General features: G+C 51.6%; 9 protein-coding genes across 9 annotated transcripts; 5 read left to right on the top strand and 4 right to left on the bottom strand.

Annotated features, from left to right (window-relative positions):
• Nucleotides 1-124: 124 nt before the first annotated feature.
• CC1G_07346 (hypothetical protein) lies at nucleotides 125-1308 on the bottom strand. Its single transcript, XM_001830379.2, has 4 exons — nucleotides 976-1308; nucleotides 878-915; nucleotides 629-822; nucleotides 125-576 (listed from the first exon to the last, which is right to left on the bottom strand). Exons 1-4 carry the CDS (start codon nucleotides 1292-1294, stop codon nucleotides 324-326), a joined length of 804 nt encoding a protein of 267 aa, XP_001830431.1. The 5' UTR covers nucleotides 1295-1308; the 3' UTR covers nucleotides 125-323.
• Nucleotides 1309-2174: 866 nt separating this feature from the next.
• Nucleotides 2175-5263, bottom strand: CC1G_14207 (heat shock protein; the record flags this gene model as incomplete). The annotated part of the gene is made up of 10 exons (XM_002911628.1): nucleotides 2175-2250; nucleotides 2370-2750; nucleotides 2819-3022; nucleotides 3078-3355; nucleotides 3408-3970; nucleotides 4027-4129; nucleotides 4198-4390; nucleotides 4474-4594; nucleotides 4653-4860; nucleotides 5207-5263. The coding sequence occupies 10 exons, from the start codon at nucleotides 5261-5263 to the stop codon at nucleotides 2175-2177; spliced, it is 2184 nt and encodes a 727-aa protein (XP_002911674.1).
• A 352-nt stretch (nucleotides 5264-5615) lies between these two features.
• Nucleotides 5616-7912, bottom strand: CC1G_02063 (phosphoenolpyruvate carboxykinase; the record flags this gene model as incomplete). The annotated part of the gene is made up of 8 exons (XM_001830375.2): nucleotides 5616-6311; nucleotides 6370-6674; nucleotides 6726-6887; nucleotides 6945-7157; nucleotides 7214-7279; nucleotides 7337-7419; nucleotides 7493-7750; nucleotides 7810-7912. 8 exons carry the CDS (start codon nucleotides 7910-7912, stop codon nucleotides 5846-5848), a joined length of 1656 nt encoding a protein of 551 aa, XP_001830427.2. The 3' UTR covers nucleotides 5616-5845.
• Nucleotides 7913-8594: 682 nt separating this feature from the next.
• Nucleotides 8595-9583, top strand: CC1G_02062 (hypothetical protein; the record flags this gene model as incomplete). The annotated part of the gene is made up of 3 exons (XM_001830374.2): nucleotides 8595-8669; nucleotides 8786-9149; nucleotides 9225-9583. 3 exons carry the CDS (start codon nucleotides 8595-8597, stop codon nucleotides 9581-9583), a joined length of 798 nt encoding a protein of 265 aa, XP_001830426.2.
• Nucleotides 9584-9943: 360 nt separating this feature from the next.
• CC1G_14206 (structure-specific endonuclease catalytic subunit) lies at nucleotides 9944-10458 on the top strand (the record flags this gene model as incomplete). Its single annotated transcript, XM_002911627.1, has 2 exons — nucleotides 9944-10092; nucleotides 10242-10458. The coding sequence occupies 2 exons, from the start codon at nucleotides 9944-9946 to the stop codon at nucleotides 10456-10458; spliced, it is 366 nt and encodes a 121-aa protein (XP_002911673.1).
• Nucleotides 10459-11525: 1067 nt separating this feature from the next.
• CC1G_02061 (hypothetical protein) lies at nucleotides 11526-13387 on the top strand (the record flags this gene model as incomplete). The annotated part of the gene is made up of 3 exons (XM_001830373.1): nucleotides 11526-11883; nucleotides 11939-12042; nucleotides 12101-13387. The coding sequence occupies 3 exons, from the start codon at nucleotides 11526-11528 to the stop codon at nucleotides 13385-13387; spliced, it is 1749 nt and encodes a 582-aa protein (XP_001830425.1).
• A 318-nt stretch (nucleotides 13388-13705) lies between these two features.
• CC1G_02060 (hypothetical protein) lies at nucleotides 13706-18024 on the bottom strand (the record flags this gene model as incomplete). Its single annotated transcript, XM_001830372.2, has 16 exons — nucleotides 13706-14363; nucleotides 14414-14739; nucleotides 14793-15342; nucleotides 15399-15446; nucleotides 15499-15877; nucleotides 15963-16136; nucleotides 16188-16335; nucleotides 16388-16670; nucleotides 16721-16868; nucleotides 16971-17129; nucleotides 17178-17318; nucleotides 17368-17500; nucleotides 17555-17633; nucleotides 17681-17772; nucleotides 17826-17958; nucleotides 18014-18024. The coding sequence occupies 16 exons, from the start codon at nucleotides 18022-18024 to the stop codon at nucleotides 13937-13939; spliced, it is 3231 nt and encodes a 1076-aa protein (XP_001830424.2). The 3' UTR covers nucleotides 13706-13936.
• Nucleotides 18025-18640: 616 nt separating this feature from the next.
• Nucleotides 18641-21756, top strand: CC1G_02059 (other/SCY1 protein kinase; the record flags this gene model as incomplete). Its single annotated transcript, XM_001830371.2, has 12 exons — nucleotides 18641-18778; nucleotides 18834-19086; nucleotides 19152-19294; nucleotides 19340-19419; nucleotides 19468-19791; nucleotides 19843-20140; nucleotides 20191-20265; nucleotides 20318-20619; nucleotides 20670-20742; nucleotides 20795-20929; nucleotides 20978-21652; nucleotides 21706-21756. The coding sequence occupies 12 exons, from the start codon at nucleotides 18641-18643 to the stop codon at nucleotides 21754-21756; spliced, it is 2547 nt and encodes an 848-aa protein (XP_001830423.2).
• A 370-nt stretch (nucleotides 21757-22126) lies between these two features.
• CC1G_02058 (DUF221 family protein) lies at nucleotides 22127-26129 on the top strand (the record flags this gene model as incomplete). The annotated part of the gene is made up of 19 exons (XM_001830370.2): nucleotides 22127-22405; nucleotides 22458-22533; nucleotides 22584-22606; nucleotides 22664-22804; nucleotides 22862-22926; nucleotides 22979-23484; nucleotides 23544-23601; nucleotides 23760-23943; nucleotides 23994-24016; nucleotides 24070-24159; nucleotides 24210-24291; nucleotides 24341-24384; nucleotides 24640-24770; nucleotides 24832-24931; nucleotides 24983-25015; nucleotides 25071-25148; nucleotides 25199-25354; nucleotides 25415-25549; nucleotides 25600-26129. The coding sequence occupies exons 1-19, from the start codon at nucleotides 22236-22238 to the stop codon at nucleotides 26127-26129; spliced, it is 2625 nt and encodes an 874-aa protein (XP_001830422.2). The 5' UTR covers nucleotides 22127-22235.
• Nucleotides 26130-26246: the final 117 nt, after the last annotated feature.

The raw sequence follows: 26246 nt of genomic DNA, 5'->3' as shown, positions 1-26246 counted from the left end.
TTGGAGATACAGTCAAAACACGCGTGGTGGTCGCGAGTAAACCGTTTTTATTCATGGGCGCGCTCACTCGTCTCGCCAAGCTTGCGCGCTGATTTTCAAGAGGCTTGGCAAACACAGATAGTTGTGGAGGAAGAAATAGGAATAGATTGGCACTCGACAAAATCAGGTACTACAACATAATTATACACGTATTGTGACCAAGGTGGTTAGAGGGGAAACAGAGGATAGAAACACGCAGTCCCTGAGATTTGAGAACACATGTCCGTACATCTGTGGTAGATGTGGCTAAATAGGTAGATAATACGCAGATAACCTATTTTGATTTAGCCAACGAGGGGTGCACGTTCCTCGTCGCTCAGAGCAACGCGGCCACCACGGCGGAAGAGGCCAATGGTGCCCTTGAGTACCCAGACGAGAGCGAGGATCGCGAAAGCCAAGGCAGACCAGTGGACGAATCCAGAGGAGGTCTGGTGAGCGAAAATAGCCCACAGGGACCAGGCAATGGCGATAGAAGCGGGAAGGTCGCCTTCGGGGGTGGAGAAGGCATAGGTTGCGGCAGTTCCCTCGAGGAAGAAGCTGCAAGGTAACCATGAGCTACACTCTAATCTGAAACATGAGAACGACTTACAGCGCGAGGAAGACGAAGACTTTGGTCCAGACACCAGCATGGTGATGGTGCGCGTTAACACCAAATGCCTGGAACGCGGTCAAAACGACAAGGACAGTGGTCCAACCGTGGTAGAGAGAGAATGGAAGATGAATAAACAGTTCATCGGCGTAGGACTGAGGTGAATGATGCTTCTTCACGATATAGTAGATGTGCTAAAATGAAAACATGAGTAACCCGGGTGGCAACTGCATGTGCAGCGCGACGTACCGTGACGGCAGAGCTAACGAATAGCGCAAAAACGAAAGCTGGAGGCAATTGTGTGAGTTAAAAGACATGGATAACTGTGGTCTTGCTCCACCACTCACCCCAGGTGTAATGCTGGCTAGCCCAAAGGTTGATGTAGATGGCGTTGAGTACGGCCAACAGGGGGAAGCGCCAGGAGACGGCGTCGACGATGGTTGCCTTTCCACTGGGGAAGAACTGGTAGATGACGGTTCCAAGGAGCAGGGCGTGGATGAGGGACCAAATGAGGAATGCCCATGGAGCTGGGGTCAGATAGGTTTCCTTGCCATTGTAGTAGATTGACGAGGGCGCTGTGACTGTGTAGATATTTGAGCCTAGGAAGAAAAAGTAGGCCAATACGTTTGTGATTTTGAGAAGAATTCCGTCTTTCCAGTCCGCCATTGTCGTGGTCGTGGTTGTGCAGTGAGGAAGGGGATCAACTCACACCTCGTCCTTATGTACTCCATTCCCACTTGAAATGACGTAGTCCCACTTCATTACGTTATCACAAACTCTACAATGAACCACTGTATAGTCTGCAAGCAGAACACCCATTCCGCTAAAAGATTCCCCTTGACGTGCCGTCTTTGTCGTTCAGTCTATCACCACAGTCGGTATACATGATTGTTTCGTTTTACTTGCGTTCACTCGTTGGCCAGGATGCCACAAACCCCCAGTCAGCGACCAGGAACTGCTCTCCATGATTGGGGCAGCAGAAGATCCGGAAAAGGGCTTAGGAGGTTGGAGATGTGACACTTGCAGTCGTCACCGCGCTCCAAAAAGGTGCGGAACTAAAGCTAGAAAGACCCAGGTAGCGCAGTAATGACGAGATTCCAATTGCAGTCCAGAAGTCATTGAGATCTCCGAAGACGAGGAAGAAATGTCGCCGCAGCAGCCGCATTCGGCATCATCGCCTCACAAAAGACAGCCAGAAATTATATCTCTCGATGTGAGCGACGATTCTGACGGCGAGGTCGTCGAAGTGGACCCAAAGCTTGCCAGACTCGCGGCTGCGATCGCGCGGCTTCCACTCAAGAACGATCCATTTCAGCCACGGTCACCAGTTGCGGTCTTCCGCAGCCGCTGCCCTCCTCCATCCTATCTCCCCCCTCCTTGGGCACAACATAGCCCTCCTGATCAGGCCCCAGACATATGGGACAATGCGCGCCTCTCCAAGATTCGTTCATCAACGTCGACGTCATCACCCACCAGCCACTCTCGTAAAACTCCCAAAAGACCTGTACTCCCTGCTTCCGAGATACCCTTTGCGTTCGATGCTACGTTATGGAAGGCCAACCGAAGATAACCTGTGACCCAGAATCCCCGAGTCCCAGTAGTGTATTGAACGGTATAGTACGCTAAAATGTCCATGCCACTGTCAAAGCTACAAGTCTACGTCCGCCCTACCCATCCATTCTTGATTCCTATCGGAATCGCCGGGTCTGGCCCTGTATATCTTGGAAGTGATCGAACTAACTTGTTCTTGAATTTCTGAAGGCTTTCGGTCATTATTATGCACGCCATTACCACAAGCTGCAACTTGCCTGATAACCTCTCCTCCAACTCCTCCAAACCGGCTTCCCTTCCAAGCTCGTCGACCCACTCTTCCACTCCGGTTATTGTTGCCCTAAGCGCCTTTTTATCCTCCTCGGACACCTTTCCACCGAGTCCTTCCTTGTCCGCCATCTGCGACTTGATGCTGGAAATGAAACTCGAGAGGTTACTGGCCGCTTCACTTCGTTTCCGGTACAGCGCATCCTCTTCGGCAAACTTCTCTCCCTCCGCAATCATTCTCTCGATCTCTTCATGGCTCAGCCTATCCTTCTCGTTCTTGATTGTAATCGACGCCGACTTTCCCCTGTAAACGCGACCGAGCATTAGTCTGAAACAGCCGCTTGAGCGAAAAGGAAGCGAAGTTCAACTCACGTTCCCTTGTCAGACGCCCGAATCGTCATGATCCCATTGACGTCCAGCTCGAATGTGACTTCAATCTGTGGAACACCTTTGGGCGCGGGTGGAATTCCCTTCAACTCAAACTGCCCGAGGAGGTGGTTATGCTTCGTCTGGCTTCGTTCTCCCTCGTAAACCTGAATCATTACTGTATCTTGGTTGTCCGTCGCCGTCGAGAATCTAATCCCAAGAGTCGGTCAGAATGCCATGACGAAGCCTCTTGAACGGCACTCACATTTGGCTCTTTTTGGTTGGGATGACAGTGTTACGCTTGATTATGGGCGAGAAGACGCCACCCGTGGTCTCGATCCCAAGAGTCAGCGCGCTGACGTCCACGATGGTGACCGCGTTGGGGTCGTCATCCTTCATCCCGCCAACTACGGCGCCTTGAATGGCCGCCCCGTAGGCGACAGCTTCGTCAGGGTTGATCCCAGTCGAAGGTTCCTTCCCAAAGTACTCCTTTAACATCTGTCGAATTTTGGGTATCCGCGTCGAGCCGCCTACGAGGACGATCTGCGAGCAATCTTTAATTTCTACTCGCCACTCCCAAACGAAAGGACGTCACCTCGTCAATATCCCCTTTATTCAACCCAGCATCCTTCAATGCCTGCTTAACAGGTTCCAAAGTCCTCTTAAACAAATCCGCGTTCAACTCCTCGAACTTGGCCCTCGTCAACACCTCCACCAAATCCTGCCCATTCTCAAACGACTCGATCTCAATCCTCGCGCTCAACTCACTCGAAAGCACCCTCTTCGCATTCTCCACCGCCTTCTTCAATTTGCCCATAGCCCTCTTATTCCTCCCCACCTCGCCTTTCTGCATCCCATGCTTCTTCTCGTAATTCCGGGTGAGGTAGTCGATGACTCTGTTGTCGAAATCTTCTCCGCCAAGGTGGGTGTCACCAGAGGTGGAGAGGACCTCGAAGACTTTATCGTCGATGGAGAGGATGGAAACGTCAAAGGTTCCACCGCCGAGGTCGTACACCAGGATCTTGCTTTCGTCATCGAGCTTTTGGTCGAGGCCGTAGGCGATCGCTGCGGCTGTCGGTTCGTTGAGGACGCGGATGACCTTCAGGCCTGCGATGGTACCGGCATCTTTGGTGGCCTGGCGCTGTGCGTCCTTGAAGTCTACATCGCCGGCGTCGGTTAGTGGCTCCGTGCGAGACGCATACAGGGTGACTTACACGCTGGAACGGTGACGATCGCGTGCGTGACCTTCTCTCCAAGGTAGGCTTCGGCGGTCTCCTTCATCCTCGTCAACACCATGGCACTAATCTCTTCCGGGGTCTAGCAACGCAACAGCCAGCACCTCAGCACACAAATCAGTCACATCATTTAATCGAAACAAGACTCACAAAGTCCCTCTTCTCCCCTTTAAAACCAGCTGACACGACTGGTTTCCCGTTCACATCCTTCAAACTAAACGGCCAATGCCCCATCTCCTTTTGAACTTCGGGTTCAGAGAATTTCCGACCCATCAGTCTCTTCACATCAAACACTGTGTTCCTGGGGTTGGAGTGGAATGCATTTTTGGCTGATTCGCCGATTCTAGTAATTGGTGTGGAAGTGGTTGAATAGTCAGTATACGGGTGTAGCGAGGGGCGAGTTAGAACATTGAGACGGATACGCACAATCTTTCATCCCCGGAGAAGCTCACCCAAGAAGGTGTGATCCTGTTCCCCTGGTCATTGGCAATAATCTCTACCCGCCCGCCTTTATACACTCCAACACAAGAATAGGTCGTTCCAAGGTCTAAAATCAAGCCATCAACCTCCAACTTTGGGTCTTCTCACTAACCAAGATCGCTCACCGATACCAATGACATGTCCCATAGGCGCCGAGTCATCACTACCTGGTGTAGTGGATGCACCGGCTGAGACGGGACATAGAAGCAGAATCGAGATGGCGAGGAAGAAGATGAAAGAGGCGGCCCTGAGGTACGTGAGAGATTCGTTTCTGGTAGGGTGTCGTTTGGAGAGTGACGAGGCTTTCCGTCTGAATGGACGAAACATCGTGGTCTAGGAATCGGTGAAATGGAATATGTTATAGAAGTTGCAGTGGTTCGTAGTCGACAACGAAATTCAAAAGATAAAAAGCGAAGGTGGTGTAGGAGTTGAGGGTATGAATGAACCTAACAAGGCGAGTGTTATATATATTCCACGACCAGGCTCATACCTGACTCTTCAGGGGTACTCCTCCAACCCCGAGCACCATCTCCACCCCTTCGAATCATTACTAGCGCCCGACACGTTGCCACTTCTCGCTGCCGAAACACACGACACGTATGCGCCGTTGGAACCGCACTGAACTGCCTTCCCTACTCCATAGTACCGCCATAGGCATATGACTACCTGAAGTACCTACGTGTCCAGGTTGAAGCAGAAAATGACTCGCCCAAGGACCCAGGGACACGTTGGCCATGGCGTCGATCAAAAACGTTTAAAAGGTTGAAACGCCATCAATTTTGGCATCCGCGTTGCCGGATTGCGACCCTATCAAACGGTGGAGTAACCGCTGACCTTGTAGGCCGCCAGGGAAGAAGATTCTCAACAATTCTAAGGCCTTCTTCCATGTTCCACTAACTTCCTGTCCATGCTTCGATTGCGACAACCAATCTCAGCCGAGCTTCAATAGAACATCCAAACAGTAAATCCAGCACTAAACCAAGTCCATTAATTCAGCACTGGAGTCTAATGTACAATGGTTTTCCTTTCATATATACTCCTAAGATGAAAAATCAAGTCCATGTATGTAGGTTAAACAGCAATGCATATACGTATGAGAGTGCCGAGACCGGAATTATAAACCAGGCGAGGGAGTGGAAAAGCTAGGAGAGCAACAGAGAGGAATGGCCGAGACACGAGAGTAAAGATGAAGCAGCGAGCGAGGGTAAAGGTACAAACAAGAGGTCTATGCTAAAGATGAGAGTGATTATATGTCTACCATGAGTTCAAGCCAACGATGTGGGACTACTAGCCAACAAGACGACTTCGAGATGGCTGCTTACAGCTGAGGACCGGCAGCGCGAACCTTCTCATCAACGTCCTTCTCGTAGAGAGCAAGGGCTTTGCTGAACATGGTACCGAGCTTCCTGACCTCCTTGTTGAAGGCCTCCTTGTTGGTCCAGGCAAGGGCGGGGTTGAGGAGCTCGCGGGGAATACCCTCGATGTGGGTGGGGATGGAGAGGCCAAAGACAGGGAAGGTCTCGTACTCGGCGTTGAGGAGCTCTCCAGAGTGCACAGCGTCGACGATGCGGCGAGTGTACTTGAGAGGGCATCGCTTGCCAACACCGAACTTGCCGCCGGTCCAGCCAGTGTTGATGAGCCAGCAGGAGACGTTGTGCTTGGCCATGCGCTCGGCAAGCATCTCGGCGTAGCGACCGGGGTGAAGGACGATGAAGGGTGCTGAGTAGCAGGTGGAGAAGGTGGGGATTGGCTCAAGGACACCATCCTCAGTTCCGGGGGTTTTCCTGACAGAGCGACGTCATCAGTATGTCATTGAGGAAGAAGATAAAGCCGGAGACATACGAGGTGTAACCTGCCAAGAAGTGGTAGGAGGCTTGCTCAGGGGTGAGCTTGATGATGGGAGGAAGGCCTCCGAGGGCGTCGCAGGTCAACATGATGACGTTGCTGGGTGGACGGTCGACGATGCAAGGGATTTGAGCGTTGGGGATGTACTCGATGGGGTAGGCGCATCGAGTGTTCTCGGTGATGCTGACGTCATAGTAGTCGGGTTCGCGAGTGGCGGGGTTGTAGACGACGTTCTCGAGGATGGAACCGAAGCGGATGGCGTTGTAAATGTCGGGCTCCTTCTCAGCAGAGAGGTTGATGCACTAGGCGTAGCAGCCACCCTCGATGTCGAAGACACCAGTGTCGGACCAGACGTGCTCGTCGTCACCGATGAGGAGACGGGAGGGGTCAGCGGAGAGGGTAGTCTTGCCAGTACCAGAGAGACCGAAGAAGAGAGTGACATCGCCCTTCTCCTTTCCGACGTTGGCCGAAGAGTGCAAAGAAAGCTGGCCAAACTTGACGGGTTGCAGGTAGTGCTAAAGACAGAACAGCATGAGTAATGGAAGATGAAAATAAATGGTGATGATGCTTACCATGACGGAGAAGACACCCTTCTTCATTTCTCCGGCGTACTCGGTACCAAGGATGACCATCTCCATACGTTTGAAGTTGATCTCGACTGAAGTGGCGGAGCTCATGCCCTTTGTGAATCTGTTGGCGGGGAACTGGCCGGCGTTGTAGATGATGAAGTCGGGGTCACCAAAGTTGGCGAGTTGCTCTTCAGTTGGGCGAATAAGCATGTTGTGCTACAAAGGATGATTAGTCGGACACTCTTCGGGATGGAGGAAGTAAGAAGGCATACCATGAAGAGGGCATGGTAAGCACGGGCACAGATTACTCGAACCTTGATCCTGTACTTGGGATCCCACTGGAAAGGGAATTGTTAGAGAAAGATGTGATGGATGAGAAAAGAGCTGTGACATACGCCAGCATAGCCGTCGAAGACGTAAACGTTTTCTCTGGTATTGAGATAATCGATGGCACGTTCACGATTGATCTCGAAGGTGTCTAGGAAGAACAAGGGCAGAGATGAGATTAGGATCGACGATAAGGATGAAGACGGCGGGCGGGCAGGACTTACGTTCATCGAGCTTGATGTTGACTGAGCCCCACCAGATGTCGTCCTTTGAGGTCTCCTCGTAGACGATGCGCTTGTCCTTGGGAGAACGACCGGTCTTCTTGCCAGAGAAGTTGATGAGTGCACCGGAGGAGGAGATGATGGCGCCCTCGTTGCGGATAGCCTCCTCGTAGAGGACAGCTGGAGGAGCGTTGCGCTTTATCTGGATGCGCTCCATGTCGAAGCCAGCCTGCGAGAAGTACTCGAGGTCCTTGCCGATGACTATGACGACAGGGACTAATTAGTGGCGGCGGACGCGACGGGCAAGACTGGAGACGCACGGTTTGAGTGTTGCTCATAGTCAAAAGCCTGAGCATAGTTCTTGTGGAGGATGTGGGGAGTCACGTAGGGAGTGTGGTGAGGGAGCATCTTTACGGAGGACATGGTTGAGTTGTCGTTTGGGGAGTGAGTGTTTATAAACTGCGTATATAAATTAAGATCCGTAAGCGTGTGAAAGTGATCAGTCTGACCTGGTGCAAGGAAGAAACTGGTCGAGTGGCATGGAATAGCGGACGGGCGAATAGCCGTCGAGCATGTTTTACAACTTGCCTCTGCATACACAACCCCGGATTCCCCCGACTAGCTCTGTCCGCTGTCCCGAGTCCACAATACCCAGTCACCACCGGAGGTTCTGCTCCGCTCCTGTGCCCAGTTCCTCGATGTCGCGTGAAGCGTCGAGGTCGAGTAGAACAGCCGCAGTAGAACAGACACAACCATCACCAACGCTTCTGGCATCGTTCTCACTGTCTGCCCTTCCCTCGCTGCCGTACCTCCTTCCAGTCATTCCCATGCCTGCCTTTCTCGGACTTGGCCCCTATCTACCCAGCTCCGACGGGATGCCGATCCCCGTCCAGGATTCATCCCGGGATTCGCTGACCGCCTCATCCCACCAGACCTAGTCACAATCCAGCCAATTCCCAATTTCAAACACGGCCAATGACTGAGTCCATGATGCAGCCTCGAACAAGAACGAGTCTCTCCCCATTTTTACGGACCATCTTCAGCCCGCTTGCTATAAAATCTTTTTGCTATCTGGCCTCCAAGCAAATCCCAGCTCCAGTCTACCATGCAGTCTCTGCTCGATAACCTCGTCGTTCGTCCCATGACCTCGGCAGACGTCAAGCACGTCCGACAGCTACATGTACGTCGTTCGTTGCCTTTCGGTCATTGGCTACCCCGCATTGTTCCCCGCTTGCATTTTTGCTTCCTTTTACCCGCTCCGTGGAGACGTCAACGAATCCTAATCTTTCATTCCAGAGCAAACTACTCCCTCTCGTCACCTATCCAAGCTCCTTTTTCCTCCAACTCCTCATCATGCCCGGTCGACACTGTCTCGTCGCTGTCGACCGGGCCCAGCCGACCATTCCCATAGGCTTTGTTTCCGCCCTGGTCCACAACGATCGCACTGAACGCGAGGAGCTAGATTACCTCGTTGATCAGTATCTCGGCCGACAGTCTGCTGCGACCTCGTCTAACGATCCTTCTGCTCGAAAACCGCGCCTGGAAATTTTAACTCTGGGAATCGAGCCAGATTACCAGAACTGTGGTCTAGCGAGGAAACTCGTGCAAGAGATGGTCCGTCGCGTTCAAGCCAGCCTTCCCAAGTTCGGTTCGGCGCTTGGTGAGTTCTTTTCTATCAACTCCCCGTTCAGCAACGTTTGATCCCCATTTTCCACGCTATATGAAGGCACTTCAGCGACCGGATTAGCTCCTCCCTCGCCTATTTCCCCTGTAACGCCCGCCACTCCGGAAGAGACCCGGGGTGCCTACTTCAACTTCAACAAATCAGACGCCTCCCAGATAATCACCTACGCCAACGTCGCCACCTCCAATATACCCGCTATCAACTTTTACGAGAAACTCGGGATGTACGTCGTCCCTGGCGTCAGACTTGACAACGTCTACAGGGGACAGTCCCAAGCGAGCAGGCTTTTGAGCAACGCCAATATGATCCGCAACACCTCTGAATCTGATGGCAGCAGCAGCGGTTTCACTTCTAGGAAAATTGGAATGGGTAACAGTCGGGACGCTTTCGTCGTCGCCGGACTATTGTAATAAATTATTGGGACTTGGAAGAATTACTTGTGTATGTATGTACTATAGCTGTATCTGGAAATACCTAGGCAATGCGAATAATCGAATCTCTCCTCTCTTCGACTGCTTGCAGCCCCTGTAACAGTTAAGGTTATTGTACCTCGATGTCGGATCTGCGCCCAAAAATATCCATCGAGGGTCTGTTGCCAACACGTGGCAACCATTGCCACCGCTCCTGGCGCGGTCAACGCTTGTCCTCCAACGCCCACGACGCTGACGCGTTTGACGCGTCAAACGCACATATCAACGCGTCGAACGATCTCTATGCCCTTTTCGACACGTCCACGAGCGACACACGAACCAGACGAACCCTCGACGTCGATGTCGCCGCGCAAAGCCATAGCACTAACCAAGAACATTATTGGCGATGTCATACCCGCGACACCTTCAAAGCAGCCCTCCAAGCACCGTTTCCCAAACTTTTATTCGTGCTACTTGCTCAAGTCTATGAAAACGACGGATGCCAGGGCGTACGTTGGGTCTTTCCTCTCTCAAGGCGATCAGCAGTAATGGTGGATGGCTTTCAGAACGTACATTGGCAGCACGCCCTCTCCAATTCGTCGAATTCGGTATACCCTTTTCATAACCTCTTCGAATTCTACTTCTAAGAGAGCCTCAGGCAACACAATGGTGAAGTCGCAATGGGAGCCAAGAAGACGAAAAACGGTCGCCCATGGGCGATGCAAATGCTAGTGCACGGCTTTCCATCTCGCCAGGCCGCTCTCCAATTCGAATGGGCATGGCAGAATCCGCAAAAGTCCCGCTACCTCCGTGACGAACGCGGGAACCAGCTCTTCACGAGAAACAGCAAAGCGGTTAGCAAGGTCATGCAGTGAGTGATTTCGAGTCCTTTTTTGTCCTCGGCCGCGCTCCTGCGGGCCCTCGGCCTTCCTCATCGTACCTGCTTTGTCCTATTGCTTCATTTGGAACATCATAGAACTCACCAATCTTCGTCATGTATGACTGTCTTCCTTGAAACTGAAAACCAACCTACTGGAATGCCATCATTTGCTGCCGCCGCCGCTCCATGGAATCCTACCAAAACATCTTTGGAAATCCCTCCGGTAATCCCAACGAAATCACAATCCCGGCGGGATTCCCCAATTCACATGACCCGGCCCTCCCCTGCGCCTCCCCGCCCGCGCTACTGCGCCCTCCACCCAACCAAACAATCATGATATCACACCCCTCGGACACCTTCGTCTCCTCGTTCCTCTCCGCCGCGTTGCCGTCACATACGCTTGGCAACGAACCGTTTGCTTCCGTCCTTCCATCTCCCCTTCTACTCAACCTAAACGCCACCTGGATTTGCTGTTAACCAAACCCGCTTATCGTAAACCTGGCTTCTTCGACAAATCTGCAACTCGAAAATACGCCTTGGCGATAACGGATAACGACATTTTCATTCATTTCGTCGTTCCGAATGGATCCTATACCGCTTTTTTTCATCGATCTATCGTTCATGGTCGTTGGGCCATGGGTATGATCCGTGGTTTTTGCAAAACCCTCGTACCTACCCCCCTGTGCGGTATCCCTATTCCCTACGGCTGGGTCTTAACCTCCAACCCTGGTTGACATATTGTCATTCTCACTTACGGCCACCTCCATTCTTGCTCAACTTGCCAATCTTTTCATCAATGCATCGCCTCGCCTCTCTCAACTTCCTTTTTCCCCTCGTTCCTATTCCTCACGGCCGGCTCATACCTTCCTGAAACCACCCCATTCCTTCCTGCTGAATCTCCGAACATCTCGCTATCATGAATCGTGTGCTTGCTTCCCGGAATCGCCCTTTTACATCTATCTACATTGGAACGCCCACGTGCAACCGTGAACGCCAATTATCGCAATCGACCCGACGCGAAACCACAATCATAAACTTCCGACTACTAGAATAGTCCGCACGATGATATGCACACACCCGTTCAGCCTATGGCCTCTCCACGTAAAGCTCTTCACTGAAGAAGCTGTGAGACACTGGGCCAAGTTTGATAAAGAGAGCGGGGTTCAGACCGTCTCGTTTGAGGGCTGTTCTGAGGAGTTGAAGAGGAATTTGAGGTTGTTGGTCGCGGATGGGAATGGGTCGGGCAAAGGGAAGGGAAAGGCGAAAGCAGTGGCTGACGGGTCGTCGGGGGATGAGACGGCAGTGGTTGGACAAAGGTTTCCACCTGGGTTCGTGTGTACAATCGAGCTGGAAGGCGTGGATGGGAGGTCAGGGCACCCCTTGGGATCGGGGAGGATTGGTCCTGTAGATGATACTGATGGTGCGTTTCAGAACTGGTACCGTTCTAGGGCTGGAGGCTGACTTGTGCTATACAGAGGCTTTCAAAGCTCGAATACTGGCGAAGAACACCACCTTGATCGCCTCTGGCAAAGTACCATCTTGCGCAATTTGCACCAAACCGGTTGATACTTATGCAAAGGTATGTACCTATCTTATCAGCTTACCGTGTTCCTTTTGGGACTCATTGCCACAACCAGGAACCGTTTACAGCCGCACTCTGCCCACACGGCTCGTGTAAAAGCGTATCGCACATTGAGTGCCTATCCAGTTCCTTCCTCGCCGCATCCTCTCAGTCATCCTCCAGTAACACCTACTCGTCGACTCTTCTTCCCAGAGGTGGCAACTGCCCTTCATGTGGCGCATACACCTTATGGGGTGATATCATCCGCGCCTGTGATAGACGCTCGACAGGGACAGTCGATGGCCACAACATTCCCGAGGACGAAGACGACTTGTATACAGAGGATGAAGAGGTACATCTGGAGGTTGAAGAGGGTAGTATCGATGAAGGGCTTCTGGGGATGATGAACGGGCTTACTTTGGGTGCAACCTCATCACCGACAAAGAGGAGAGGGAGGCCGCCCAAGGCTGCGAAGAGTCCCTCTGCGTCCCCTAAGAGGCGGGTTCGTCCTCCAAAGGCCTCCCCAAGCCCCTCCCCATCCCCAAAGAGGAGAGGCCGTCCTCCCAAGGTGGCAGCGTCGGTTCCCGCTCCGGTCGCTACTCCTCCAAAAAGGCGAGGCCGACCACCAAAGACCGTATCTGCTTTACAACCAAAAGCTGCTTCAGGGGAAGAGTTTGACTTTTCTGGTGTATCAGGCTCTACTTCGGGCTCGAGCGAGGCGGGGAATGTTCGTCCCTCACCACAGAAGCGGAGAGGACCTGGACGACCGCCAGGCAGCCTGAATAAGAAGAAAACCCGGTCCAAGGAGGGAACTGGAGACAAGGTTACGTCGCCGAGGGCGAAAGTCACCAAGGCTTCTGCAAACACTAGAAACGGGAAAGCCGCTGTCCTCGATTCTAATTCAGATTCGGACTCGGCATCTTATGGGACGGCCATGGAGGACTTCCTCTCCCAACAGAGGAAACCTGGTCGTCCACGATCGCGACCCCCTGCTTCATCCACTTCGTCACTGCCTTCGACATCCTCCTTGATGACTCCCTCGCCAACCAAGCGAAGAGGCCGCCCACCACGCACGCCACCTCCATCTTCAAGAGGCTACAGCAAAGAAAGCGGTATACTCATCTCGTCAGATTCCGACTCAGACTCTTCTCCGTCCTTCGATCTCCCTGATCTAGGCAACCTTTTGGCGTCGCTGAACTTGAGGACACCAAGCAGGAATGCGGCAGCAACAGGGGGTTCAGCGCCTGTTTCGCCCGTCTCTATTTTGGGTTCGCATTATCGCGTCACACCCCAACATTTGAGGATCGGTGCGGTCGTTTTTGATGTCGACCAGGAGAGGGAAGTTATTGATATTTCTGATTGAGGACCTGTGCTTTGGTTCGTTTCGAATTCATTTCTACTGGATATTTGATTCAATTATCTTGTGACATTTGGAGGCTATACACATCTAATACCCTATCTCTTGACCTGTATATTACAGCCCGTTTGGATGGGCTCATTTTCCATGCAATGTAGTGTTCCTTGGCTAGGGCGTTGTCGGTGGCGCATCAAGTCCAGCCTGTGGGCATTGGAAACGTGAAGGAGTCCTGATAGGAGTCTGGGAAATTAACGAGACTGTTCACCTTACTTGTTCTCTTCAAGGGTCTCGAGAACACTCAGGTGCCTGAAGACCTACTTACTACATCTCAAACACTTGGTATTATGCAAAAGTCGCGTATGGTACAATAAAATAAATGCTCTAGAGGGTATAGCGATGAATGGGATGATGATGTTACGATATACAAGGAACACCGACAAAACAGGATATATGACAACAAGTTGCAAAGCAGAAAGCCGTCAGTTTCGTACATATGACATGGTAGCTAAGAAAGCGCAAGCGGGTTAGTCAGGCAAGCAAACAGCATGGGGTGGGCTATGAAGCCTTTAGCTTCTCAGCCACCTTTTCATGAAGTTTCCGAGCGATCAGTCTCGCGATTGAGGTCTCGCAGACAACGCCCACGTCGATGTTGACCAAATACTTTATGCCCTTTTGCTCTTTCAAGGTGGCGGCGACAGCTTCCTTGACGATCTCGGCGAATCCAGGTAATGGCTGAAGGCCGGGCGAGTAAGACCCCTTGGCGTTCCCGGATTGCGAGCTCGAGGCGCTGAGCGAGGTGGATGTCGAAGTGGATGCTGATACGGTTGCGGTGGACGAAGAAGGCTCCGGTGGATCCGTATTCATCGAGTCAGATGGAGGGGGTGTTGGCGGCTCAGCAGGCCTTGCAGGTTTGTGAAGAGGATGTGAGGCATCAACAATGGCCACTCGATGGTCCCTCAATACCCGGAAATCCAGAGCATGTCTAGAGGGAGTTGTCAGCGACGAAATCAGAGAGAAAACTGCGGAGCGTACTTGAGATCTGGATACAGTATACGATACCACCCAGAAGCTTTGGCAAATGTATCGACAAAGAACCCACTCTCCATACTCTCCTTCCTGATGCTCTCCAACTCGACGGCAATAGGAAGAGTATCAGTCAAGATACGAACTAAACTCTCCAAGGCCGAAGCGAGACGGTTATGCCCATGGTGAAGAATGTTGCTGAGGTAGGGCTCAGCGTCATCGTGCGGGTTGAAAGTATCCTGCTGATCATCGTCTCCATGTCTTGTGAATCGAAGATCGAACTTGCCGCCTATTATTGATAGTTGGTTTTCACAGGTGATGGAAACAGAATATCCCTAGAGCACGACGTCAACATAGTCCAGAGTCAATGCCAAGGCACTGCACTTACTGGAGCGTAAGCAAATTCCACGGTCTGTAGGTCAAAGGATAGTAGCTTGATATCTTTCCACCCTCTCTCCTTCGACATCTTGGCAATTTCACGGGCGATGACAACCATTTTTGAAACCCGTGCCCACTCTTCCAAAAATTCGTCGACACAGGTGTCCACATTTTCAGATAGGAACGAAACCACCGCCTCCTTTGTGTCATAAATAATCCGCTTGGAAGGGCGAATGACACTGCTACCGCCTCCTGCCCTCTTCCCGAACGGTTGTTGGACATACTTGAGTTTGACGCAGGTTATGACCTGGACATTCTCATGCGACGACCACCAATTTATGGGGATCACGCGAATGTTGGGCATAGCAGCTTCCGCAGCGGGTGCTCCAGATAAAATGTGCGTGGCCTGCACGCAAAGTGCGGGAACGGAACGGGCGAGAGGCGATTGCATCTTTGCCAGCTCGGGAGAGAGAGGGATGCCAGAAGTCGGAGCGACTCTCTTGAAAGGAATCCCGCGAACCTTGAGCTGCTTTTCGACAGTCATGTATGCAACACGGGCACTGAGGTACCATGTAATCAGCAAGGCCTGTATGCAGCACATATGAAAGGCAATTACCAGCAATAGCGGAACAGCTCCTTCAGCATCTGAGTTGTCAGATCGAACCTGGAATTTCCCGTCAGTGTCCACCCAGAAATCGAAGGAGGGTAATGCTCACCCGGTAGAAGCACCAAAGTCATTGGCAATCCATTCGTAGATATTGACAGGTGTCGCCGGTGCGATAGGGGCGCCCGTCTCCGAATTGGCGAAAGGTAATCGGTCATAGTCGAGGTAGGCGACGTCGTCCACTTTGAGTGGGGCCAGCGGATCTGAAGGATTTGCGCTGGCAGTGATCAAGGCGTAAGAGAAACCCTTTGTCTTAACCACCAGCACGAGGTAATGTTCAACCTGGGCACGGATGTGCAGGGCTTGCGCTTGCTGAGATTTGGACACCAAGATGAAAAGCATGCCGCGACATTTTCCGAGCCTGTCCAACCCTTGACTTGTAAAGTTGCGGCTCTTGTAGTATTGAAGTCCGAGGATTTGGGCCTTTTGCTCTGCGAGATCGAGGATTGTCTAGATACGGGTTTAGAAGGGATAGTAATGATTGCGAGAGCCAGCTTGCCTTGAGTCGTAGTGTACTCAGTCGGTCGATGAGAAGCTCCGGTGCCTGGTTGATTGTAAGGGCAACGAAGTAGAATCGAGGAGCCCTTCCTGCAACCACAAGGCCGTTGGTGTCTCGGAGGTTTATACGCCCCGTACGCGAGTCGATGTTGATGGTCACAACTTCGTCAGCACATAGACGAACAGAAAGTGCTGATACAGAGTCATTGGACGCTTTCAAACCAGAGCAATGATGCAACTTACTATCCTTTTCTGCTGTGACAACCCCCGGAGCAGAGAACTCCCCGTTCGGGTCATGCTGTAGCTTGAATGTCAGGGCCTTGAGAATCGCCGTCACATGCTTGTCAATGACTTTGAGCAAAAGCGACTCGAAGTCGAGATTGTCCGCATCCTGAATACAACGAAGTTAAGCACTGCACCTTCATCTCATCCGCATCACTCACAATCTCCAGTTCACTCGGATGGAAGTTAACTTCAGATTGGGCCACGTCTACTCCAAGGACGCCTTGCGATGGCTCCCAAGTAACGCGAAGTCTCATCTTCTCAATTGTATCAGACGGTTTTGCATTCCCCAGCTTGAGCTCTTGCTGAAGACGGGCCATGACGTGCTCCTTTGGCGTTCTCGAAGAATGCGGATCGACGGTTTCAATAGCGATAGTCAGAGACCCGCCATGCGGCGGTTGCTTTGTTCGAGGTCGCGGCTGGTTGGCTGGAGGCGGGGGCCGACTAGACATGGATCAGACAGCGGGTCATGTCTGTATTACAGAGGAACTTACAGCCAGTACGACACTTTCAGCGTCTTTCGGTCGGCCGACATATTGACGGAAAGATATTCACCCCAGCCAAGGGTTCGCATTCGTCCGGCCTGTGCCACAGAAACTCGTTCAGTAGAATGTGCAAAGACTGTTGAAAGGTGGATGTTACCTGAAACCACAAAATCTCAAGCTGGTACGACAGCGACATCATCTCTACGGTAAAATATAGTACAATGAGCGAAGTCAAACAGCTCGCTCCATAGGTACTCACGAAGGAAGTTGTAAAGTCGTATCAGAGGAGTATCCACTACATTCTCGGGCAACTTTGGTCGTTCGGGGTCCATGTCTTGGAAGATATAGTAGGATAAACGAAAGTCTGCCTCATCCGTTATGTGTCGCTTGATAATTCCGGGTGGAATCCGCGGAAACTCTGCACTGGGATGAATAGCGGTTTCCAGTGGAACAGATTGCCACTAACCTTGAAGGCCAGACAAATCGCCACCGACGTTGATCAAGAACTCCACATGTACGAAGAACCAACCGGCTGAGGAAGTTGGACCCTGGAGGCAGAGTGATGCCTCGAACAATTTTGGGACGGTGAAATGGACTCGACCGTCAGCTACAGCGACGTCAACGCATTGCCCAGAGGCGAAGAGAATTAAACGCACCAATCTTATATCTTGACATCTCCACTGGGATAATCTCTGTCATTCGCAAACGGTATAGTATCGCGCTCTCCATATCCACCAGGGTCTTCTTGACTTGTTCATCATTGAGAGGCGTCGGGGGCACCACGAGTTTCTAGTCATTTCGTGAGCCAAGTCCGGGCGAGGATTTGTGCCATTAACAACTGACTTTGATACAAGAAGGCAGGCGAAGGTATGATCCAGTCGTGAGGACATCCAAAGAGGTCAACAGATCGTGGTTGCGTACACTTTCACAGTCGTCAGCGAAGAAGTGGTTTCGCGGGTGGGTGCATACCGGTTAGGATCCAGCTCCTCCTTGATGTCGAGAAGTCCCTGCGTTGCAAAACCGAATTCTCTATTTTGAAGGAGAATAAAGCCGATAATGTTCTGAAAAGCATGAATTCAAAATTTACAGGCTTGAAAGGCTTTGTGGTGCGTACCATGCATTTTTGCACCGTCTCTGCATCGCGGGACCATTTGACAACAGCGTAGAGCTTCACGACCTGCTTTTTCGTCTTCACAACCCAGTCTGCAATTGTCCTCTTTCGCACAGCGTCTGACATAGAAGGCAGTCTTTAGAACAACACCTTCGTAAGCGCTCACAGGATAATGTGAACATGGAACATACGTTTCGGCCATTTCTGTGAGTTCTGCATAGATCGCCTGCATCATGCGGGAGAGCAGGTCTCCCAACGGTATTTGTCCTTCATGAATGGGTGGCAATTCGCGTTCGAGGACTTCAATTGGCGTGCTGGGCTCTTGAGGATGTTGAGCCTCTATCCCATTTCCGTTGGGTTGCGTAATGGTGAGAATATCGACGGTCATGTCATCTTGGCCTTCCAGGTTCATAGCGACCACCTCAAGATAGTATCAGACGCAACCAAGGTACATCTGAGGCCCCAAATCGACAGAAGAGGCGGAGACTGTCGCCAGTGATGACTGTTCGTGTACAAGACGATTGACATGGTCCTGCCGCTCAGTCCCTGACTGCCGCTGAAGCAATTGTCGCCGGTCCACGTGATCTTGATCCGATACTTCGGGAAGACCGCGGACGACGCCGACGATGATGGTGACGGCCTCGAGTCCGTTGTAACTCTCGACCACAGCGACGAGCACTGTAAATCTGGTACTGGGACGATCGTCAGGATTCCTCTCTATCTTCTGCAGAACCCAGCGTCGCGCAATCATTGAACGCAATACTACGATCATCACCACATACTATATCGCACGACTGACAGGGCCTACCTGAACGACCATGGACTACCTGAGGACGTTAGGCTCAGCTGCCGTATCGACGCTGGTGCAAAAATCAGGTCTCAATTTACCATTTACGCTTGGTGCTAAAGTTGCGACATTCGACACAATCTATACCCTTTATGATGGTACCAAACGGGTATGCCCCTCATTAATCTGGTTTCCACCTTTTGCTCAACAATCACACCCCTCAGGACGACGGATCGCCTGTTTCTATATTTGAATACGAACTCAGTGGACGTAATACACGCGCTTTGGCTCAGAATGCCCTCCGTAAACTGCGAACAACGCGACATCCCGACGTTCTGAAATTCATGGACGTCGTTGAAACAGATTCCACAATCCATATCATGACGGAACGAGTGCGCCCATTGCAATCTGCTCTTTCCTCTTGGTCGACTAAGACCGAGCAAGAACGTCAAGACTGGCTCTTGTGGGGCTTGCATCGTGTGTCTGTTCGTCACCCCTTCTATCTCCTTCGATTTGACTCCTGATTTTCACCATCAAGGTAGCATTGACATTCTTGAATGACCCTTGCTCCTCCACTCACGGTGCATTCAATACCAATGCGATCTTCATTTCACCGTCTGGAGAATGGAAACTGGGGGGATTCGAACTCTTGAGCAATCCAAAGGACGACGCAGCCGTTCTCTATGTGAGTTGCCTCGACCGTGAACTTGATTTGGACTGACGGTTGCAGACTTCGGCCTCCTTGCTTCCAGGATCTATGAACACAGCACCACCTGAAGTCAAGAAGTCCGGATGGTCGACACTCAAGCAGTGAGTCACGAGCTTCACATATCACTCTCGGTCACTGAGTACTTGCAGGCACGATGTCGCCGCCGCTGATGCATATGCCCTGGGTCTACTGTTGCATACTTTGTTTAACCCAAGCCATCCGCCTCCGGCGACAGCCCAACCACCGCACCCGCCTCCGCCGGCGTCGTCTCGCGGATCAATTCCATTGCCTATATTCCCTCTTTTCAAGAAGTTATTGACTCCCAACCCAGCCACAAGAGCTACCCCGAAGCATTTCCTCGAAGTCGGAATGACAGACGGAGGCTTCTTTGCCAACAATCCACTGGTGAAGATATGCCTGGGGCTCGATAACTTTGCAATCGCCAGTGAATCGGAGAAGGCAACGTTCCTTCGGTAAGCGCTCAGTATATTTCGACACTCGAACGGCCACTTATGGCAGTACAGAACACTCAACGAATCAGCAGCATCGTTCCCCCAGGAACTTGCCTCAAAAAAAATACTCCCTTCCCTTCTCTCGGCGCTGGAATTCGGCGGTGCATCTGCAGCCGCAATACTTCCGTTGGTCCTTCAATTTGGAGCCAACGTTTCTCCAGAGGAGTACACAAAGACGATCGTTGACCCTATTGTGAAGCTGTACAGCAGTCCTGACCGCGGAACAAGAATGGCATTGCTTGACCACCTCCCTCAGTACATCGATAAACTGGACAAGAAGACCGTCTCAGACAAGATTTTCCCCCACTTGGTATGGAATTCCCAAGCGGCCTACAGGCGCCCCTTCTGACCGCTTTCTAGCAAACTGGTTTCGCTGATACTGTAGCGGTTATCCGCGAAGCTACAGTCAGGTCTATCAGCTCCTTTGCTCCCAAGGTCGGCTCGAGGTCTTCCCGATTAGCAGAAAAGAACTAACGACGGAGTATAGCTTACGGAGCGTATCCTGAATAACGATTTGCTTCGACTGCTTGCAAAGATGCAGGTTGACCCTGAACCATCCATTAGGACCAATACTTGTATTTTGCTTGGAAGGTTGGGTCCGACCTTGGGATATAACACGAAGAAAAAGGTTCTTGTACCTGCCTTCTCGCGTGCCCTAAAGGACTCATTTGTCCATGCTCGTGTCGCGGCTCTCATGGCATTTACGGCCACCATCGACTGCTTTGAGATCGAAGATCTGGCAACGAAGGTCATTCCGAACATGTCCTTTGCCTTAATCGATAGGGAGAAGTCTGTTGCCCACACTTCATGTTTGATCCCGCTTCTGACTGCCTGGATAGGGTTGTGAGAGACCAGGCGTTCAAGACACTGGATCTGTATGTCAAAAAGCTTGAGGCCCATGCGGCTACACTGGTCAGTCGCCCGAGAATAACACTCCTATATGTATGTTGACATGCTCTCCCAGCCCGAGACGGCTAATACAGACGGTCCTCCCAATCTTCCTGAACTGAACACAACTTCCTCAACGGCCATTATTAACTCGGCTGCTGGTGCAGCGACGACTCTAGCTGGTTGGGCCATCACCTCCTTGGGCAAACAGGTGGGTGCAACAATGTCACTAAGTGCAGTCCTCTCACTTTGCGTATAGCTTGCAGCATCGGACATGCAGACAACCATTGACACCACTTCGAATCCGCTTGATTCACCCGCCCTCACCGCTAAGCCACCTGTTCCATTGGCTACACGACCCGCCTTATCGCAAACCCCGTCCAGCTCGTCGACGAAAGCCAAACCACTTCAACTGGGGGGGATGAAATCTCCGAACTCTGCCTTTAACCTGGGGGACCAACTCGCGGAAGAGTTTGCGGCCAGTGAGACCGCTTCTTCATGGGGCGGGGACTTGATGGATGTTAATGCAGACGACGATGACTGGAGTATGTGTTCGGGATCCCTAATCAGAATATCACTAATCGATATCCAAGGTGCCTTTGAGACTGCTCAAGCTCCTCCAGTAGAAGCTCCCTCGACTCCTGCAACACCCGCCCCTGTCACACAACTGAAAGTCAAGGCTCCACGTCCTTCGTCGTTACACAGGTCTTCATCGCCTCGGATACCAACCTCGGCTAGAGCACCCTCGGGGGTTACGTCGAGGTCTATGACGCCGGACCAAGCTTGGGACTCACAAGGAGAATGGGTGGAAGCCCCAAGCGCAAAGCCATCTGCTCCACCGACGCCAAGCGTGAGTAGCACAGGTAGCAGCACACCAATGACCAAGGAAGAGAAAGCGGCTGAGATGGCGAGACGTAAGGAAGAACGGAGACAGGTGAGTGTGCCTTCATTGTATACCTCATACTTTGTCTGATTTCTCCCTGTTAGCGTATTGCTATGTTAAAGGAGCAGAAGAAATTGGCGGCGGCTGGGGCTTAGGGCCAAGAGACTTTCACAGCCTGGTGTCCGAAGAACACCCGGAAGGAGGACCGCCCTATCTGTGTCTACAAGAGTACCGTTGCTTTTTTATTTCATCTTGATCGATAAGGCATTGGTGCCTATGGATCTGCTGGTCTTCATGACAGACTCGGTTCGACACCATTGGCAATTTCATGTACTTAACAGATTCTAAAATAGTATGCATTTACCCTTTCTGACTGGGCATCACGTCAACAAGAGGCTTGTGTGGGCGAGCGATCAAATTCGCACCGCAGCCTCGACGTCGGATTGGCTACGTGGTGGCCACAAAGAGGCACGCCTCCATGATGCAAGGGAGCAATTGACCTTTTATTTGTTCTTCCACTTCAGAGTTTCAACGAGCTCCTAATCCGTCCGCTCATTTTACCCCCTGTCATTTACCCATTGCAACTTGTTCCTGTCGTTGTTGATTCCGCCGGCGTGGAGGCACTCAGGGATCGATGGCCACAATCGACCGACAGAAAGCCTCCCAAAGCAACTCGACAACTGCGTTTGTAACTGCTCTCGCAGTCAATGCTGGTCTTTTGGCTGCTGAAGTTGGCGTTTTCCTGATCCTCAAGACCAAACTTTGGAGAGTTTACAGCCCACGCGCGTATCTGCCACCGCCAGAGTATGTCGCGTCTCCCGTGGTCTAATTTTAGCGACTGATACCCCGTGTTCAGTAAACGAGCCGATGAGTTACCTGGAGGTCTCTGGAGATGGTTCCCCGCACTGCTGAGGTCACCGACGAAAGAGATTGTGCGTTTCTTTGCGCGAATTAGATGACCACGTCGCTGACGATCATATAGATTCAGAAGAACGGACTTGACGCGTAAGGATCGGCTCCATAGCCCCTTTCAATAGATCCTGACGATGGTTTTGACTACAGATATATGTTTTTGCGCTTCATCAAGCTCCTTGTCTGGATTTTTCTCGCTTTCACCATCGTGACCTTTCTTGTCATCATCCCCGCCGACGCAGTCAACATCCAGAGCACCCTTACCGGGGTAGAGAGGATATCATGGAGCAAGTAAGCAACCAAATCGCCCTGTACCACCCCAACGCGCTTCCTCACCGCAGTTCTCAGTATTGTGGACCCTCGCGACCAACACCGCTTCGCTGCCCATGTCATAGTGGTCTATGTGCTCACCGGTAAGAATTCGCCGTGTGAATGGCAGTCAGCAATTCTAACAACCTTTGCCAGCATTCGTGGTCTACATGATCCATCGAGAGATGCACCACTTCGTTCAACTCCGTCACCAATTCCTTCTCAGCCCGTCGCACTCTAAGCTGGCTCAGTCTCGTACTGTTCTCATCACCTCTATCCCAGAAGAACTGGGGAACGAGCAAGACATTAAAACTTTTGCAAGTTTTGTACCCGGAGGAGTTGACAGGGTCTGGCTGTACCGTGATACGAAGACCCTAAACGAGCTGTTCGAAAGGCGGCAAGAGCTATGCGAGCTACTGGAAGCCGCTGAGTCTGCATTGCTGAAGCAAGCGACTAAGGCGTGGAGGAAGCGGGTCAAGGCCCACGCTAAGGCCCAGAGAAAGAAGCCGAGGGATGTTGAACACAACCCGACCGAGTTGGCGAAACCTGAACCTTCGATAGAATTGCTTCAGGATTTGGTCCCTCCTCACAAGCGTCCTATGCATAGAACCGGTCTCCTTCGACTTGTGGGGACCAAGGTAGACACCATCAACTGGTGCAAGGTCAGCCTTCGAACTTCGCGCTTGCAGATGAAGCCCCGCGGTTGACCCATTATGGACAGGAAGAGATTGCGAAAATTAATGTCAGCATCGCCGAACTACGCAAAGACAACTCGGAGCGTAAGTTCCTCGGAAGTGCCTTCATTCGATGCAATCTTCAGATGGGTGCACATATCCTTGCCCAATGCGTTAGCTACCACGAGGTGAAGTGACTTGTCTCGTGCTTGTTGGCCTTGTGATCGCTTACGACCGGATATCTTAGCCTTTAAAAATGGTAGACAAATGGATGGATGCACATCCCAAGGATATTGTGTGGAACAACCTGGATGATGGCGCTCTCGAGATGAAAGGGCGATATATCACATCTTGGATGGCTACTGTTGGCTTGATCATTGCCTGGACTTTCCCTGTGTCCTTCATTGGTACCCTGAGTAACCTGGGAGAGCTTTGCACTGACGTCAAGTGAGTTTCGACCCAATTCTGGCAAGGGAGCGTACTGAATCTTGCAATAGGTGGTTGGCATGGGTTTGCGACCGTGAGTTGAACGGAAATGTGTATGAGTCCCGCAACGAAACTAACACCGGACAGTGCCCGACGTTGTCCGCGGTCTCATCGAGGGTGTCCTCCCTCCCGGTCTCTTGGCCGTTCTGTTCGCCCTTCTTCCATTCATCCTCCAAGGTCGGTTCCACTGTGGCACCTCCTCGAGACCCGCTTACAGTCTTTTCTAGCACTCGCGTGGTATGAGTGCATCGCCCGATATTCTCTGATTTCCGTCAGCGTCTACAAGCGCTTCTACTTCTTCCTCTTAATGTATGTCTTGTTGCGCGAGCTCACGATTCAGATACTAACTCAATATCAGCCATGGTTTCCTCGTCGTGACGTTGACATCCGGTCTTACCAATGGTAGGTTTCCTGGCTGTTGTGCTTGAGCCGTCTCTAACCAGCATGATTACTTGTAGCAATTGGCCAGGTGTGTCACATGTCCTTCTATTGCAATATGGTGTCCTTACTCCTGTGCCCTTAGATCATCCAGAATCCTACGAAGACAGTGACCGAACTCGCCAAAGAACTCCCCGGTGCCTCTGTCTTCTTCCTGACCTACATGGGTATGTGACGAGAGGCACCATTGGACGACAAATGTTGACGGGATTCCGTTAGTTACCCAGGGATTGGCTGGTGCCGGTAACGCACTCGCTCAGTTTGTGCCTTTGATCCTTCACTACGTTCGCAAGTGGTTCTTGGGACGAACCCCACGACAGGCTTATGCTGTGACCTTCATGATGCCAGCCGTGGGTACATTCTCCCCATCGTGGCTGCGAATTGCATTTAACTACTTGAATTCGTCTCTAGGCTGATTTTGGCGTAGTTTTGCCTCGGCTGTCACTGCTGGCTACCATCGCCTTCGCCTACAGCGTGTTGTCCCCCTTGATCAACCTTTTGGCTTTGCTCAGTACGTTGCAGGCTACCTTGGACCCTCGATTGTGTTTGACATTGATTATAGGCTTTGGCATGTTCTACATCGCCTGGAAGTTCCGTGAGTAATCTGGGTTTCGGTTTTTTGAGCGAGAACGTCTCATATGGTTGTCCAGTTTTTGTGCAAGTCTTTGATCAACCTGACGAGACGGAGACCGGTGGAATGTATTTCCCGATGGCTGTTGGAAATCTCTGTCAGTGCCTCCCTTATCACCCTCATATTTTCTCACTTATTTCATCACAGTCGTTGGCCTTTACATTGAGCATATCTGTCTGGCCGCCCTCTTCTTTATGCGTGCCCCAGACGAGGGAGCAGGGGCTGTTGTAAAGGCCATATTTATGCTGGTCCTTTTGGGACTCACGGCGGTCGCTCAGCTCTTTATGTCGAATTCCTTTGACCGTACGTCCCCAATGACCCAATCCCTCACCGACATTTGGTTCTAACTTGCCTTTCCCCAAGACTTGATTCATTACTTGCCAATGTCACTGGCGACCAAGAAGATGGCGAAGAAGTTCGAGAAGGAGAAGAGGAGACGTACGGGAACTATGCTTCCTGAAGACAACGAAGAGGAACTTGACTTGTTCAGTCGTTCAAGTGAGTGGAACTATCGGTGGGCCTCTTGGATTCGCTGACCTCTGGTGCAGGAATCAGAAGCGTCCGGCGGCGAGTCAAGAAGACCGTTGAGGAGATCAAGGGCAGGTCGTCCGACGATAGTGCCAAGGCGCCGCTCGCGGACGGTGCAGCGGAAATGGCGGCGGTTACATCCCTGGAAATGCTTGAAAGGCACATGGGTGGCGAACTGCAACGCCAGAAAACCAACGACTCAACCCATTCACAACACTCAAACCATTCTAATAGGTCAAACAGATCCGATAATAAACCCAAAGTTGTCTTCGACGCGCCAGCGCCGCGCGTAACAATGTCCGACGACTCTGACGATTCGGATGAAGAGGCTGCTGATGACCACGCCTTCGACCACCCTTCGACATACCAAGAGCAAGCATGGATCTGGATTCCCAAAGATCCCCTGGGTCTCAGTGAAGTTTTGGCGAAAGACTTGCGTTCTGCGGGAGTAGATGCCAGCGATGTCGGCGCCTTCATGGACGAGCATGGTGTTGTGGAGGTTCGCCGCAATCCTCCAGATGAAGAATGGGCTGGTGGCCATGATGCCTAAGCACCGGATGGTCTCCAGTTCTGCTTGATTTAACGTTTTTACATCACAATCTATTATGATAAAGCCTATTACTGTAGTCGGCGTTTCTTGTATACATTACAACGTGCTATGCACAAC

The sequence above is a fragment of the Coprinopsis cinerea genome, assembly GCF_000182895.1.
Source record: "Coprinopsis cinerea okayama7#130 chromosome 3 map unlocalized cont3.3, whole genome shotgun sequence".
Classification (NCBI taxonomy): domain Eukaryota; kingdom Fungi; phylum Basidiomycota; class Agaricomycetes; order Agaricales; family Psathyrellaceae; genus Coprinopsis; species Coprinopsis cinerea.
Note: the sequence above shows the minus strand (reverse complement) of the source record. Positions and strands in the feature narration are given on the sequence as shown.